The following is a 13,770-nucleotide window of genomic DNA, read 5'->3' as shown; positions in this document are numbered from 1 at the left end:
AGAGCTGCTTCTCCTTCACATGGAGAGGAGTCAGTTGAGGTGGCTCGGGCATCTAGTCCGGATGCCTCCCGGACGCCTCCTTGGTGAGGTGTTCCAGGCATGCTCAGTCGGGAAAAGGCCCCGCGGCAGACCGAGGACACGCTGGAGGGATTATGTCTCACAGCTGGCCTGGGAACGCCTTGGTGTCCTCCCGGTGGAGCTGGAGGAGGTGGCCGGGGACCGGGAAGTCTGGGCTTCCCTACTGAGACTGCTGCCCCCGCGACCCGGACCCAGATAAGCGGAGGAAAATGGATGGATGGATGGATGAAATAGAGATTCCTGACAAAGTGAAAAAGCCTTGATGCAATAAACAAATGTCATGGTGCCGACCCGAACACAAAAGGAGGGTTAACTGAAGAAACAAGGCCGGTCTAATGATTTTTTCCATGACATAAAATACGCATAAACATGGAAAAACATTGTTTTCCAAGTGGATGTGAATTCAACATGACATATCTGATCCATGAATGTTGCATCTTGTCATCCAACCTGCTGTGGAATTTTAAAAAAATCAGGAAGATTTTACAGATGGAGCACATTTGGGCCACCATCTGGAGGGAAGAAAACATTCCTTCCAAACGGGATAACACATTTCACTACACAAGGTGGTCCCAGGGATAGAAAAGTTAGGAAACAAGTCATAAAAGACTTCTTGTCACCAAATAGAAAGCACGTCTGGATTCATTTGCTTGCTTGAGTGGCGTGTGCGTCACCTTTAGATTCTTCTTCAGAGTCACGGTGACCTCCACAAACTAGCAGCAGACTCTGTGGTTGCAGCCGGCATGAAGCTCATCAGACATCTAATTAGTCCAAATGGTGACAGCACCTGTGTGGCCCACCTTGGGCTTTCAACTGAGACGTGAAGGGCAGGTCATCTGCTCAGGTCAGACACATTCACAAAAAAAAAAGATTCTCTCTTCGCTGAAATTTTGCACTAAACTCAGTGCTAAAAAAAAAAAAAAACACATACTCACTGTCTGTGCATTTTTTGTTAAGCGTGACTGCTAAATAACCCGCCATGGAGGTAAACACAGTTGATAATCCATCAAGTTGTCATTTATGTCACCTTGTTTTCTACATGTACAAATATTATTATTATTCTTTACAACAGGGGTCTCAAACACGCGGGCCACGGGCCAAATGTGGCCCGCAGGACACTAGTTTGAGGCCAACGCCTTGGTATGAAAGTTTAATGTTAATGCAGCCCGCGCAAGTTTGATATGGATGCTGTATGGTATCATGTACCCAGAAAAAATTATTACGTTTGATTAATGTTCATGTTAAAGGTTAAATAACTGTTAATAGTTATCCTCCCTATCCATGTGGAAGTGGTAAGTTTTTGGCTGTATAAGTTTAAAGGACATAACTTGAAGGCTACCGTTTAGGTCGCTAGCTCTCTAGTTTGCGAGTTAGCATGTGTCTCAAGACCCTGCAGTTGCGCAATATGTTGTAAATAAAAAGAGTATAAATGTGACTATAGTCGTGTTTTGTCATGTCTACAGGGCTCTAATAATGCTTTGTTCATTTTAATCTGAAAAAATCATTTGTCTACCCACCAACTATATGTGGTTTCTTAAGTTTTTATTATTTGCCGTTTTATTATTATTATATTTATTTATTTATTTATTAATTGATTGATTGATTTTCTTTATTCTTGATTTGTTTATTTTTCATTTTATTTTGTGTAGAAAAATAAAAAGTAAGATATTTGAGAACAGTGGAATGTTTTATCAGAGCTTTTTTTGTAGAAAATCGGAACCAAAGCAAAGTTTATTCATTTTTCTGTTTTTAATAAATGCATTTTTTTTTTTTTTTTGAAAACCTGATGCGGCCCAGTCTCACCCAGACCCTAGCTCAAGTGGCCCCCAGGTAAATTGAGTTTGAGACCCCTGATCTACAAGATGTTTGAAAAATGTTTTGGAGGATTTTGGTGGGTTTTGGAGGAAAACCCACGCATGCACGAGGAGAACATGCAAACTTGACACAGAAGATGGCCCAGGGTGGAATTGAACTCGGGTCTTCTAGCTGTGAGTCCTGCGTGCTAACCACTCGACCGCCGTGCAGCCTACATTGTTGTACTATCAAGTTCTATTTCCTGTTTTACGTTCATCACATATTTCTCTCTGTTTCTCCCTTACTATTTATAAGTGATAAGGCGTTTTTAATTTAGTTATTAATATATTATTAATATATAATATATATATATATTTTTTTTTGCTAGACTGGACACAAATTTGTAGTTTCATCACAAGCCAGCTTAAAATTGATCCTGTTTCATATAGTTAAGAAAAAATTGTGATGCAAAAAAAAAAACACACATAAAAGAAGAGGACACAATCCCACACTCTGTTAAGAATTTAATAATTTATTAATTTATTTACGTATTTCTATCTCCAGATTCACCCACCCGAAAAATATAAATTCCGGTGTATTTCAAAAAGATAAAACCAACAAAGAAAAATAAATAAATGAGAAGGAACGACGTTGTTTGTCATCAACCGCGCCGACCAATCAACGCACCCCAAAGTGGCAATACTCGTTATTACAATAGGCAATAATGAAATCATCAACAATCCACATTCATAACACGACACTCTTCCAATAATATACACAAACACATCCCCAAAACTGTTCTGTTCAAAAACAACAAGAGAGAAAAAGGGGGGAACTGTATGGCTTGTCAAAAGTGTGTGTGTGAGGCGAGGGGGTGGGGTCGGGGGGGAGTGGGGGGGAGTAAATAAGTAACTGTAAGATAAGAGACAGGCACACTTAGTATATATGGGAAAAAACAGCAATGCCTGCTTATTGGCATGGAAGGATTTTTGCTCCATGAGAGGCATCAATTGGGAAAAAAAGCCCAAAATAAATCATAAATATAATATATAAGGGTTGTCAGAATAAATATAGAACTCTGAATGACAACCAGAAGAACCAATAAAGTGAAACTCAGACAAGCAATGCCAATGGACAAAGAAAATCATGGATATATATTTACAATCACCGCTTCCCGTCTTTTACAAAAGTGTGAGCGCAAACGTCAGATGATGTGAGTTAACGTCGCGTCGGATTTAAAAATCTCTCCCGGCCTCCTTATTGGTAACGCCTATTTGTAGAAAGAGAGAGAAACATTAGAGGGGAAAAAAATAACTGTACACTCTGCATGTATACAAACAAACTGTATATACACATACTAGACATAGCATTGTTATATATATGTACATATACTGTACACAAAGCCAGTACACACGCACACACAAGTATGTACAAACACATTCATTCGGCTCAGTGGGACCTCTAAGTTATCTCTCTCTGAGCTCCAGAGGGAGGGGGAATCATGGGAATTACTCCCCCCCCCAAAAAACGGCAACAACACCCAAAGTTGGTCCAAGTGATGTAAAAAAGAGCAAACATCCTCTTGCTTGTAAACAGAGAGCTCCATGGCGAGTGAATGGATGACGAGCGGGATCATGTGCAAAATTGGGGGTTAAGGACTGTCGGACGGGATCGGGGGGGTGGCACACACACCTTTTTCTTATAGGGCAAGATTGTCTTGGTAAGAAAAAGATATAAAAGAAATGATTTAGCATCTCCCTTCCGGGATAGAGCTCATCTATCCACGTCAATAAAGAATCTCTGGAAGATTAGTGATGAGGAGTCCTTTAGTGTTGCTATTACTGTGAGAATAAGAAATATAAAATAAGCAGTTTGCAGAGTTTGTCATTGTCCTCACTCGGCTGTGCATATTTCGTTTTCTTGAAAAGTCTTTTTCAGAGTCGTTAAAAGTGTCCTAGAAGACGTCAAGTAAGTGAAATCAAGCGCGGGGACAGAAATAGTCTGTGAATGAAGAAGGGCCATTTAAAAAGACTACCAGAGAAAGAGAGAGAGAGAATAAATGCTTGGAAAGAAAATCAGCTTTTGTGAGTAGGAGAGAGGTCAAGCACCTTGGAAATACAATACCCACAATGCACCTCCACTCTCTCTCCTCCGTGACGCTTTCAACTGTCCTGCATAGTCACTCTGCATGCACAAATGTCCCGTCATTCTGCCTGGGAGGGGCGTAGCCGCCCTTAAAAAAAAACATCCGACCAGAGAGGGATGGCGGGGGGGGGGGTGCTCAAGTGCTCAAGTGTCAAAGATAAAAAGTATCCCTCCAGCGGTTTCTCCTCACATGGTCCGCTGAGGTTCTGCACCATCCATCTTAGCGCACACAGACCGGGACCAGTGGCCCGCGTTCTCCCTTTGTCAGCCAATGGCGTCCCGAGAGAGGGCACGGGACATTTGGCTGTGCCAGCCCGTGGAATGGCGCTGGCGCATCAGCCAGTTAGCTTCCACACTGTCCTCCATGAAGCTGCGAGAGTGGCTACAGAAGGATGGGGGTGGGGAGGTTGGAGAGGGAGACATGGGGGGGGGGGGTGTCATCAGCTGCGATTGATGCATCTTTCCAAAAAAACTGTTTCCTGTCTCGCGCCGGTGTTGGTTACCTAGATGTTAGCAGTCAACCACAAACTAAACAAATCCACAACAGTGGCGTGGCATTGGGGCCCTGGGGAGTGGGGGTCGGGGGGGGGAACCATGGGGACATGCTAAATTTGGGGGGGCAGCTAGATGTAAGACATAAAAATATTCGAGTGGTATTAATTGGTTCTGAGATATAAGATATAGCATTTTCAGAGGCCTTTGAGTAGCATTGTGTGGGACCATTTTAGGGGTCGGCCACCCCAACTCAAAATCTGGGGGCTTGTTAAGTTTCAAACCATGACAAAAGCTGGTCACGGTCATAGGAGGAACACAAAATTTTAAAAGAAGATGAACATGTACTAATGGCCATATATATACTGTATATATGTAGAAATATACTCATATATTATATAAAATAGTATCACATTTTCAGCACTGGGCCCGCAAAGGGGGCAGGCACCCTAGGCTAAAAAAATGGCTGCATGCTATTATCTGAAAGGAGAAACATTTTTTTTTAAGTTTGAACAGGTGTACCTTGGTGTACCTCGGGGGTGGACTAAGCAGCAGTCAGCCGCCCTGGCCCCAAAATGTAGGGTACTGCTAACCATGAGACATAACATATTGTAGTGGTATTAATTGGTCCTAAAAAAATGGGGGCATGCTATTATCTGAAAGGAGAAACATTTTTTTTTTAAGTTTGAACAGGTGCCTTGGTGCACCTTGGGGGTGGACTAAGGAGCAGTCAGTCGCCCCGGGCCCCAAAATGTAGGGTACTGCTAACCATGAGACATAACATATTGTAGTGGTATTAATTAGTTCTAAAAAAAAATGGGGGCATGCTGAATTTTGAAAGGAGAAAGTTCCAACAGGTGCCTTTGTGTACCATGTGGGTAGCCTAAGGGGTGGTCGCCCCGGGTTCAAAATGTAGGGGGGGGGCTGCTAAATTTGAGACGTACAAACATGGTAATATATAAAAATATATAAATTGGTGTTACTTTTAAAAGATAAATAATTTTCAGATATGCAACAAAATGCCTGGGACAAGCTTCGGGGGCGGTCACCCCAACTCGAGATGTGAAGGTTGGCTAAATTTGAAGACAAAAATCTAGTCGTGGTTGTATTGATTCTAATATTAAAAACCGCCACCCCTAAAAGGATTGCAGTTGCGTAGCATGGGTTGAGGGGCGAATTTTAGAATGTTTATTTTCGAATTTTAAATTCAAATGAATTATAAAATTTTAAATTAATTAAAACAGGCATCGTGACAGTGGAGTAGCACGGGGTTGATTTAAGGGGGTTGGTCACCCCAGATCACAATTCCCGGTACTCACCGAATCGAAACCGTAATTTAAAAATCTCTAGTTTTGCTACAGGTGCTTTGAGTAGCATGGGGCAGGGGTGGCGGGGCGGTTGACCGGGGCTCATCCTTGTGGGGGCATGTTAAATTGAAGATTTATACAAGTAGTATAGCTCGTAAAAGCATCATCTAAAAATAAATCCTAATTTGCAGAACAACAGGAAGTGTAACATGGCGTGCCCCCTGCCCCCGATGGAGGTGTCGTTATGGCGACAACCACCTGGAGGTCAAGTTAAGTTTGTCCATTTGGATGTAAATAATACCGTAACACACCCTGACTTGTTTTGGATCACTTCCTGGACAAAGATGGTGGCCCCAAAGCACCAAAAAGCCTCAAAAATGGTGAAAATACTGAACAGACCACCCACGCTATATGCCCAAAAAAACCCAAAGCTGATGTCAAACATGTCAGCTCTTGGTGGTTCCGTCTTTCTAAACGGGCTTGGGTTCTTGCCGGAGCGCCCCCTAGAGTGTGAAGCTACAAAGAGACACGAACAGGCTGACGACAGGATGAAGAAACACGCAAACAAGACTCAAAATGGAAGAATCCATTGCATAAAAGACATTATACATCCTATTGTATTCATGAACCTTAAAAAAATGTAGGATTGTGAGGTCGATGACGTATATTGGTGCTTTTAGCAAACAATCATCATATAAATGTGTCCAAAAATATACCGTTGAATATGCAAATACAAGCTAATGATACGTTAGCTGTCCGCAAAGTGAAACAAAAACTCATTGTTTGCATTCATAAACAAAGTTTGGTGAATAATCACAAACACGGAACACAACCAATAGACACAAAAAGACATCGTCATGACAACAGGAAGCAGTGAGGGACAGTGAGTGAGTCACGCCAGAGAGGGCGCTGTGGCGCACGCGTACGTCAAACTGGGAACGCCACCATTTGTTTGTGTTTAGCACCAGTTTGGGTTCTGATATTGAGAAGAGAAAAAACCAAAGAAATAGGAACACGCCCCCGCAACCCCGCCCCCGTCCCACAGAGCGCATGTGAAGGCACTAAAAGAGCCTGAGCGGGCGACAGTCAATCAAAGCGCGTCGCCAGCTTGTCCTGCAAGACCGACAACAAGCACTGAAGCTCCACCCCTTGCCAGCATCGAGAAGAAGCCCTTTTGTGTTAGCAGGAGGTCAAAAATGCGCACTTCTTTCCAGAACATTCTGTTTGAATCTCTCTCTCATTCTCTTGGATTGGGAATCTCGGTGTTGTGTTCAACCCGCTCCCCCCTTGGTGCTTTGGTCGCCACGGAGCTCTCCGTTCTGACCCGGAGCGGCCACCGAGGAACGCTCTACGCTTTGGAGGCCATTGTGGCGAGAGGTGTCTGAAGGAGTCCCAGAGGAAGACACTCTGAGGTCTTGATGGGCGGTTCCTCCTCCTTCTCCACCTTCACTTTTCACACCGGGGTCTGCAGAACCCAGGGAGGAAAGCTGGTTTTCCTAGCGAGACAGAGAGAGAGGGGAGGAAGGCGGGAGTGGGGGAGAGATGGACGTGTAGGAGAAGAAGAAGCCATTCAATGAAAGGGACGAGGGATGGGCAGGGCAAGTCAAAGTGGGCGGGCGTCAAAGGGGAGGGGTCATAAAGATGGCAGGAGGACAAAGAGAGGGAAGAAGAATCCAAGGCGGATGCAACGTAAGGACGGAAAGGACAAGCGATCAGGGGATTGAAGGAGAGAGAGAAAGAGGAGAGAAAAGACGTTACAAACATGGATGGATGGCCAACACCGACATGTGGAGGGAAGAAGGGGTGAAGGTCAAGCCGCCGCTTCGCCAAGAGAGACGTCCAAGAAGTGCAACTCACAAATTGATGACGCTAACATGCGTGAACACTAGCTTAATTACTACAAAGTCCACCGCTTTAGCATCGCCGCACATCTGTCCCTTATTGAAAGACCATCGAAGTGAGAAGGAACGTTACATTTGGAACCTCAAGCTCCTCCACTCAAGACACCCAAATGCAATAATTTAACTCCCCAAGTCCACCCTGAAGCCCCCCTGAAGCTCTACAATGGCATTATACATTATGGTAATGGTAATGGTAATGGTTTTATTTCATTTCAACATGCATCAGATTACAATTGAGTGCAAAAATTTATGGAAATAAAGTCATAATATTAAGAGAATAATGTTTTGCAATTTTACAAGAATAAATAAAAAATAATGTCATTTTAGTTGCAAAAAGTTGAACTATTAAAGAAAAAAACATGTCAATTTTTAAAGTCCTAATATTATTAGAAAATGGTTATTGAAAAAGCTTTAAAAATTATGGAAATAAAGTCATAATATTAAGAGAAGAAATTTTTGCAATTTTACAAGAATAAACTATTATTATGAAAAATAATGTCATTTTAGTGGCAAAGAGTTGAACTATTAAAGAAAAAAATGTCAATTTTTAAAGTCCTAATATTATTAGAAAATGGTTATTGAAAAAGTTTTTAAAAGTCTGGAAATAAAGTCATAATATTAAGAGAACAATTTTTTGCAATTTTACAAGAATAAACTTGTAATATAATGAGGAAAAATAATGTCATTTTAGTGGCATAGAGTTGAAATATTAAAGAAAAAAAACATGTCAATTTTTAAAGTCATAATATTATTAGAAAATGGTTATTGAAAAAGTTTTAAAAATTATGGAAATAAAGTCATAATATTAGGAGAATATTTTTTTGCAATTTTACAAAAATAAACTTGTAATATAATGAGGAAAAATAACATCATTTTAGTGGCATAGAGTTGAAATATTAAAGAAAAAAAACATGTCCATTTTTAAAGTCATAATATTATGAGAAAATGGTTATTGAAAAAGTTAAAAAAATTCTGGAAATAAAGTCATAATATTAAAAGAATAATTTTTTGCAATTTTACAAGAATGAACTATTATTATGAAAAATAATGTCATTTTAGTGGCATAGAGTTGAAATATTGAAGAAAAAAACATGTCAATTTTTAAAGTCATAATATTATTAGAAAATGGTTATTGAAAAAGTTTTTAAAATTCTGGAAATAAAGTCATAATATTAAGAGAAGACATTTTTACAATTTTACAAGAATAAACTATTATTAGGAAAAGTAATGTCATTTTAGTAGCATAGAGTTCAATATTACAGGTTTTGTAAGTCGTAATATTGTCAGAAAAAAAGTTATTAAGTTTTAAAAATTCTGGAAATAAAGTCATAATATTAAGAGAATAATTTTTTGCAATTTTACAAGAATAAACTTGTAATAAAATGAGGGAAAATAATGTCATTTTAGTGGCATAGAGTTGAAATATTAAAGAAGGAAACATGTCCATTTTTAAAGTCATAATATTATTAGAAAATGGTTATTGAAAAAGTTTTTAAAATTCTGGAAATAAAGTCATAATATTAAGAGAATATTTTTTTTGCAATTTTACAAGAATAAACTATTATTATGAAAAATATTGTCATTTTAGTAGCAAAGAGTTGAACTATTAAAGAAAAAAAACGTCAAATTTTAAAGTCATAATATTATTAGAAAATGGTTATTGAAAAAGTTTTAAAAATTCTGGAAATAAAATCATAATATTAAGAGAATTTTTTTTTTGCAATTTTACAAGAGTAAAGTTGTAATATAATGAGGAAAAATTATGTCATTTTAGTGGCATAGAGTTGAAATATAATTTTTTTTAAATTTTTAAAGTCATTATTATTTTTATTAATTATAAAGAGAATATTTTTTGCAATTTTACAAGAATGAACTATTATGAAAAATAATGTCATTTTAGTGGCATAGAGTTGAAATATTAAAGAAAAAAAGTCAATTTTTAAAGTCGTAATATTATTAGAAAATGGTTATTGAAAAAGTCTTAAAAAATTTGGAGAATGTTTTGCAATTTTACAAGAATAAACCATTATTATGAAAAATAATGCTATTTTAGTAGCACAGAGTTCAATATCACAGTTTTTTAAAGTCGTAATATCATCAGAAAAAAACAAACCATAAAAGTTGTTGAAAAACTGGAAAAGTTTGGAGAAAAAGATATTTCGGAATAAAGTTTAGTGGTAAAAACAGAGGTTCATACTAATGACTAATAAGTTGATCTTTTCATATTTCACGATGTGGGAAATTATGGGAAAATGTTTGGACACCCCTGTCTTGAGTGGGTGAAACAATTATTTGTGCGGAGGCTTCTATTGGAGGAAATACGGTAAAAGACTTTCATGTATGAAATGTGCTCATCGTGAGGCTCTGTTAGAAGGTTATTAAAACTTTGACATCATAGGGGACAGATGTGCTATGATGACGCTAGTACCTTAAGTACCTTAAGTACCTTAACATTAAGAAAATAATTTTTTTACAAGAATAAACTTGTAATATAATGAGGAAAAATAATGTCATTTTAGTGGCATAGAGTTGAAATATTAAAGAAAAAAAATGTCAATTTTAAAGTCATAATATTATTAGAAAATGGTTATTGAAAAAGTTTTTAAAATTATGGAAATAAAGTCATAATATTAAGAGAATATTTTTTGCAATTTTGCAACAATAAAATTGTAATATAATGAGGAAAAATAATGTAATTTTAGCATAGAGTTGAAATATTAAAGAAAAAAAAACATGTAAATTTTTAAAGTCATAATATTAGAAAATGGTTATTGAAAAAGTTTTTTAAAATTCTGGAAATAAAGTCATAACATTAAGAAAATAATTTTTTGCAACTTTACAAGAATAAACTATTATTATGAAAAATAATGTCATTTTAGTAGCATAGAGTTCAATATTACAGGTTTTTTAAGTCGTAATATCATCAGAAAAAACAAACCATAAAAGTTGTTGAAAAATTTGAAAAGTTTGGAGAAAAAGATATATGGGAATAAAGTTTAGTGGTAAAAACAGAAGGTCATACTTTTCATATTTCACGATGTGGGAAAATATGGGAAAATGTTTGGACACCCCTGTCTTGAGTGGGTGAAACAATTATTTGTGCGGAGGCCTCTATTGGAGGAAATACGGTGAAAGACTTTCATGTATGTATTCATCGTGAGGCTCTGTTAGAAGGTTATTAAAACGTTGGCATAATAGTGGACAGATGTGCTATGATGACGCTAGCTTAAGTACCTTAACTTAACTTATCTTAACCTAGCATGCTAATATGCAACACAGCCACACGGAGCTCTGTGCGTAGCATTCTACTAAGTCGACACAGCCCAGGTAATATAGTTGAAATAAAAGTGTGCACGTATCATAGCGGGGCTCCGGAAAACACAGCAGCATGTGATGGAGTTTGGGGGACAGCAGGGAAGGAGGGGAGGACACGGGGGACGTTCATCTGGTGTCTCCATCGTGAGTGGATTCTGTGTCCGTTTCTTGCAAAGAAATAAATACAAAAGGCCTCCCCGTGCCTTTTCTCTTCTCAATCAGAACCAAACTACAGGCACTGTCGTCACGGATGCCAAAGAAGATCTTGCATGTGGCCTTTTGTGTTTGCGCGTTCGTGTCAGGAAACACAACAAAGAGTAGTTGAATACACACTGTGTGAGGCGCACAAATAGGATAGAAATCAAAGCAGCTGGACATGGAGACGACACAAGGTAGCAACGCTTCATGACGTCCCTGCTGGAACTTACCGCTTCACGCTCTGTGGGGTGCCGCTCTTTGCTTTTACTGGTGTGTGTGTGTGTGTGTGTGTGAAATACACCAGGAGAGACAAACAAGAAGCCAAACAAGCTCCTCTCTTTTTGTCTTACCTCCACTTGTGTCAGCTGGCTAAAAGACGGTCATGTGACCACCATGTGTACACAACCACATCAATAAGACAAAAAAAAAAACAAAACACAACAAAACAAAACACATGTATGTCAATCAAGTGTTGCTCCAGGGAAGGATCGGTCGGGTCAGATACGGAGATTTCCCATGATTCCCTTTCTTGTCTGGAGGTGGGATGAACAGGATGATGGAAATGTGTGTGTGTGTGTGTGTGTGAAAAACAATGAGGTTAAAATAAAATATGAGGTTAAACTACTGAATCTGTTTTATTTATTGATCGACTGCTCATGTGACTAATTCTAATTATGAGTTTCAGGAAAGAAAAAAAAAAGGGAATCAACCTTCTCATGTTTAAATTTCATGGATATTTTCAGTCTTTTTCATTTTTATTTATTTTTTTAAAACATTTTGGTTAGTATTTTCTTTTAGTATTTTCAAATTGTTGTAAAAGCAGCAATCTTTCACGTATTTATCATTAAATATTTTTTAATTTTTTTATTATGTTTTATCATTTTTATTTTATTTATCATTAGATAATTTTATTTTTAAAATTAATTTGATTGTTTTCATGGATATTTTCAGTCTTTTTCATTTTTATTTATTTTTTGAAAACATTTTGTTTAGTATTTTCTTTTAGTATTTTCAAATTGTTGTAAAAGCAGCAATCTTTCACGTATTTATCATTAAATATATATATATATATATATTTTATTTTATTTTATTTTATTCATCCCTAATAATTTTTATGTTTTAATTATTTTTATTGTTTTCATGGATATTTTAAGTCTTTTTCATTTTTATTTATTTTTTAAAACATTTTGTTGAGTATTATTTTTTTGTATTTTCAAATTGTTGTAAAAACCGCAATCTTTTTTTAAATATTTTTTATTTTTTTATTTTATTTATCATTAAATATTTTTATTTTTAAAATTAATTTTATTGTTTTCATGAATATTTTCTGTCTTTTTCATTTTTATTTATTTTTTTAAACATTTTGGTTTTGTTATTTTTGATCTCTTTATATTTTCAGTCTTTGAGTGGCTCATTTCCTACAATATGACATCATGATTTGGCAAAAATAGTTTGAAACATGTTTATTTTAAATATTTAAATATTTTTTATTACTTTTATTATTATTTATTTTTTTTATCATTAAATATTTTTATTTTTAAAATTAATTTTATTGTTAAATTACTGCCAAACATTTTTTTGAATAACAAATAATGTTAATATAATAATAAGACGAATACAATTAAATACACATACAATAATCGTTTATTTATTAGATACATACATAATTAATATTGTGTTATACATAGTTTTTAATATGAAAAAATAAAAGCACTGTAGTGTGCATTCCAGGCCAGTAGTTGGCGATGTCTCTTGTGTGTGATTTTGGTAACATATGCATAGGTTTAAAAAATCATGTTTTCAAAATAATCTTTTATTGTGGTTAAAATGTCACTTTTTTGCAGTATTTTGTTGAGAAAGATGGAAGTTTAAAGTAGGCGTGGCTATGTGTGTGTGTGTGTGTGTGTGTGAGACAGGTACGCACATGGAGAAGAGCAGGATGTATGATCGAGAGAAAGAGAAGAGAGAGGGTGAGAGTCTGGCGGCTCGGCTTATTACCTGGATATTCGGGGTGGGACGGGTGCGAGACGAGGCTGCACTAGGATGGATTGACGCCTCCCCTAAGAGAAATCACCGTATCTCATCAACAAGAGGAGAGAATAGGCGGGAGGGAGGGAGGGCGGTTGGGTGGGTGAACACAAACAACACAATAACACAACACACACACACACAAAGAAGGGTAATGTCGCCCTCATGGAAGCGTTTAGAGCAACATGCCATGCAGCGCAGAGCCAACATGCTCCCATTGTTCCGTCACACCAAAAGATGGAATCTGGACGAGATTAGATCAGCTGCTCACATTTAATAACATAACAACACGGAAAGAAAAAAAAGGCATGACAATAATGTAGTGTTGATGAAAATATCACTGCTGATATTGTGTTATTTTCTACCTTTATGGGTGCACAATAATTAGGATTATGGGGGAATACAACAATGTAGGCTGCACGATGGACGAGTGGTTAGCACGCAGGGCTCACAGCTCGAAGACCCGAGTTCAATTTCACTCTCGGATATCTCTGTGTGGAGTTTGCATGTTC

General features: G+C 37.3%; 1 protein-coding gene across 13 annotated transcripts in view; it reads right to left on the bottom strand.

Moving 5' to 3' along the window:
- Nucleotides 1–2,388: 2,388 nt before the first annotated feature.
- The window catches only part of syngap1b (synaptic Ras GTPase activating protein 1b), a 194,619-nt gene continuing 183,237 nt past the window's right edge, over nt 2,389–13,770 (bottom strand). For 10 of the 13 annotated variants that reach the window (XM_078790642.1, XM_078790646.1, XM_078790647.1 and 7 more), the window contains one exon: nt 4,419–7,312. In XM_078790642.1, coding sequence (XP_078646768.1) covers nt 7,088–7,312 — 225 coding nt within the window. In that variant the 3' untranslated portion in view covers nt 4,419–7,087. The other 3 variants (XM_058053243.2, XM_058053244.2, XM_058053245.2) reach the window with 2 other exon arrangements.

This window comes from Doryrhamphus excisus, linkage group LG5 (assembly GCF_037039965.1).
Source record: "Doryrhamphus excisus strain RoL-2023G ecotype Guam linkage group LG5, RoL_Dexc_Guam_v1.1, whole genome shotgun sequence".
Taxonomy (NCBI): Eukaryota; Metazoa; Chordata; class Actinopteri; order Syngnathiformes; family Syngnathidae; genus Doryrhamphus; species Doryrhamphus excisus.
This window is presented reverse-complemented; position numbering and strand designations above follow the sequence as displayed.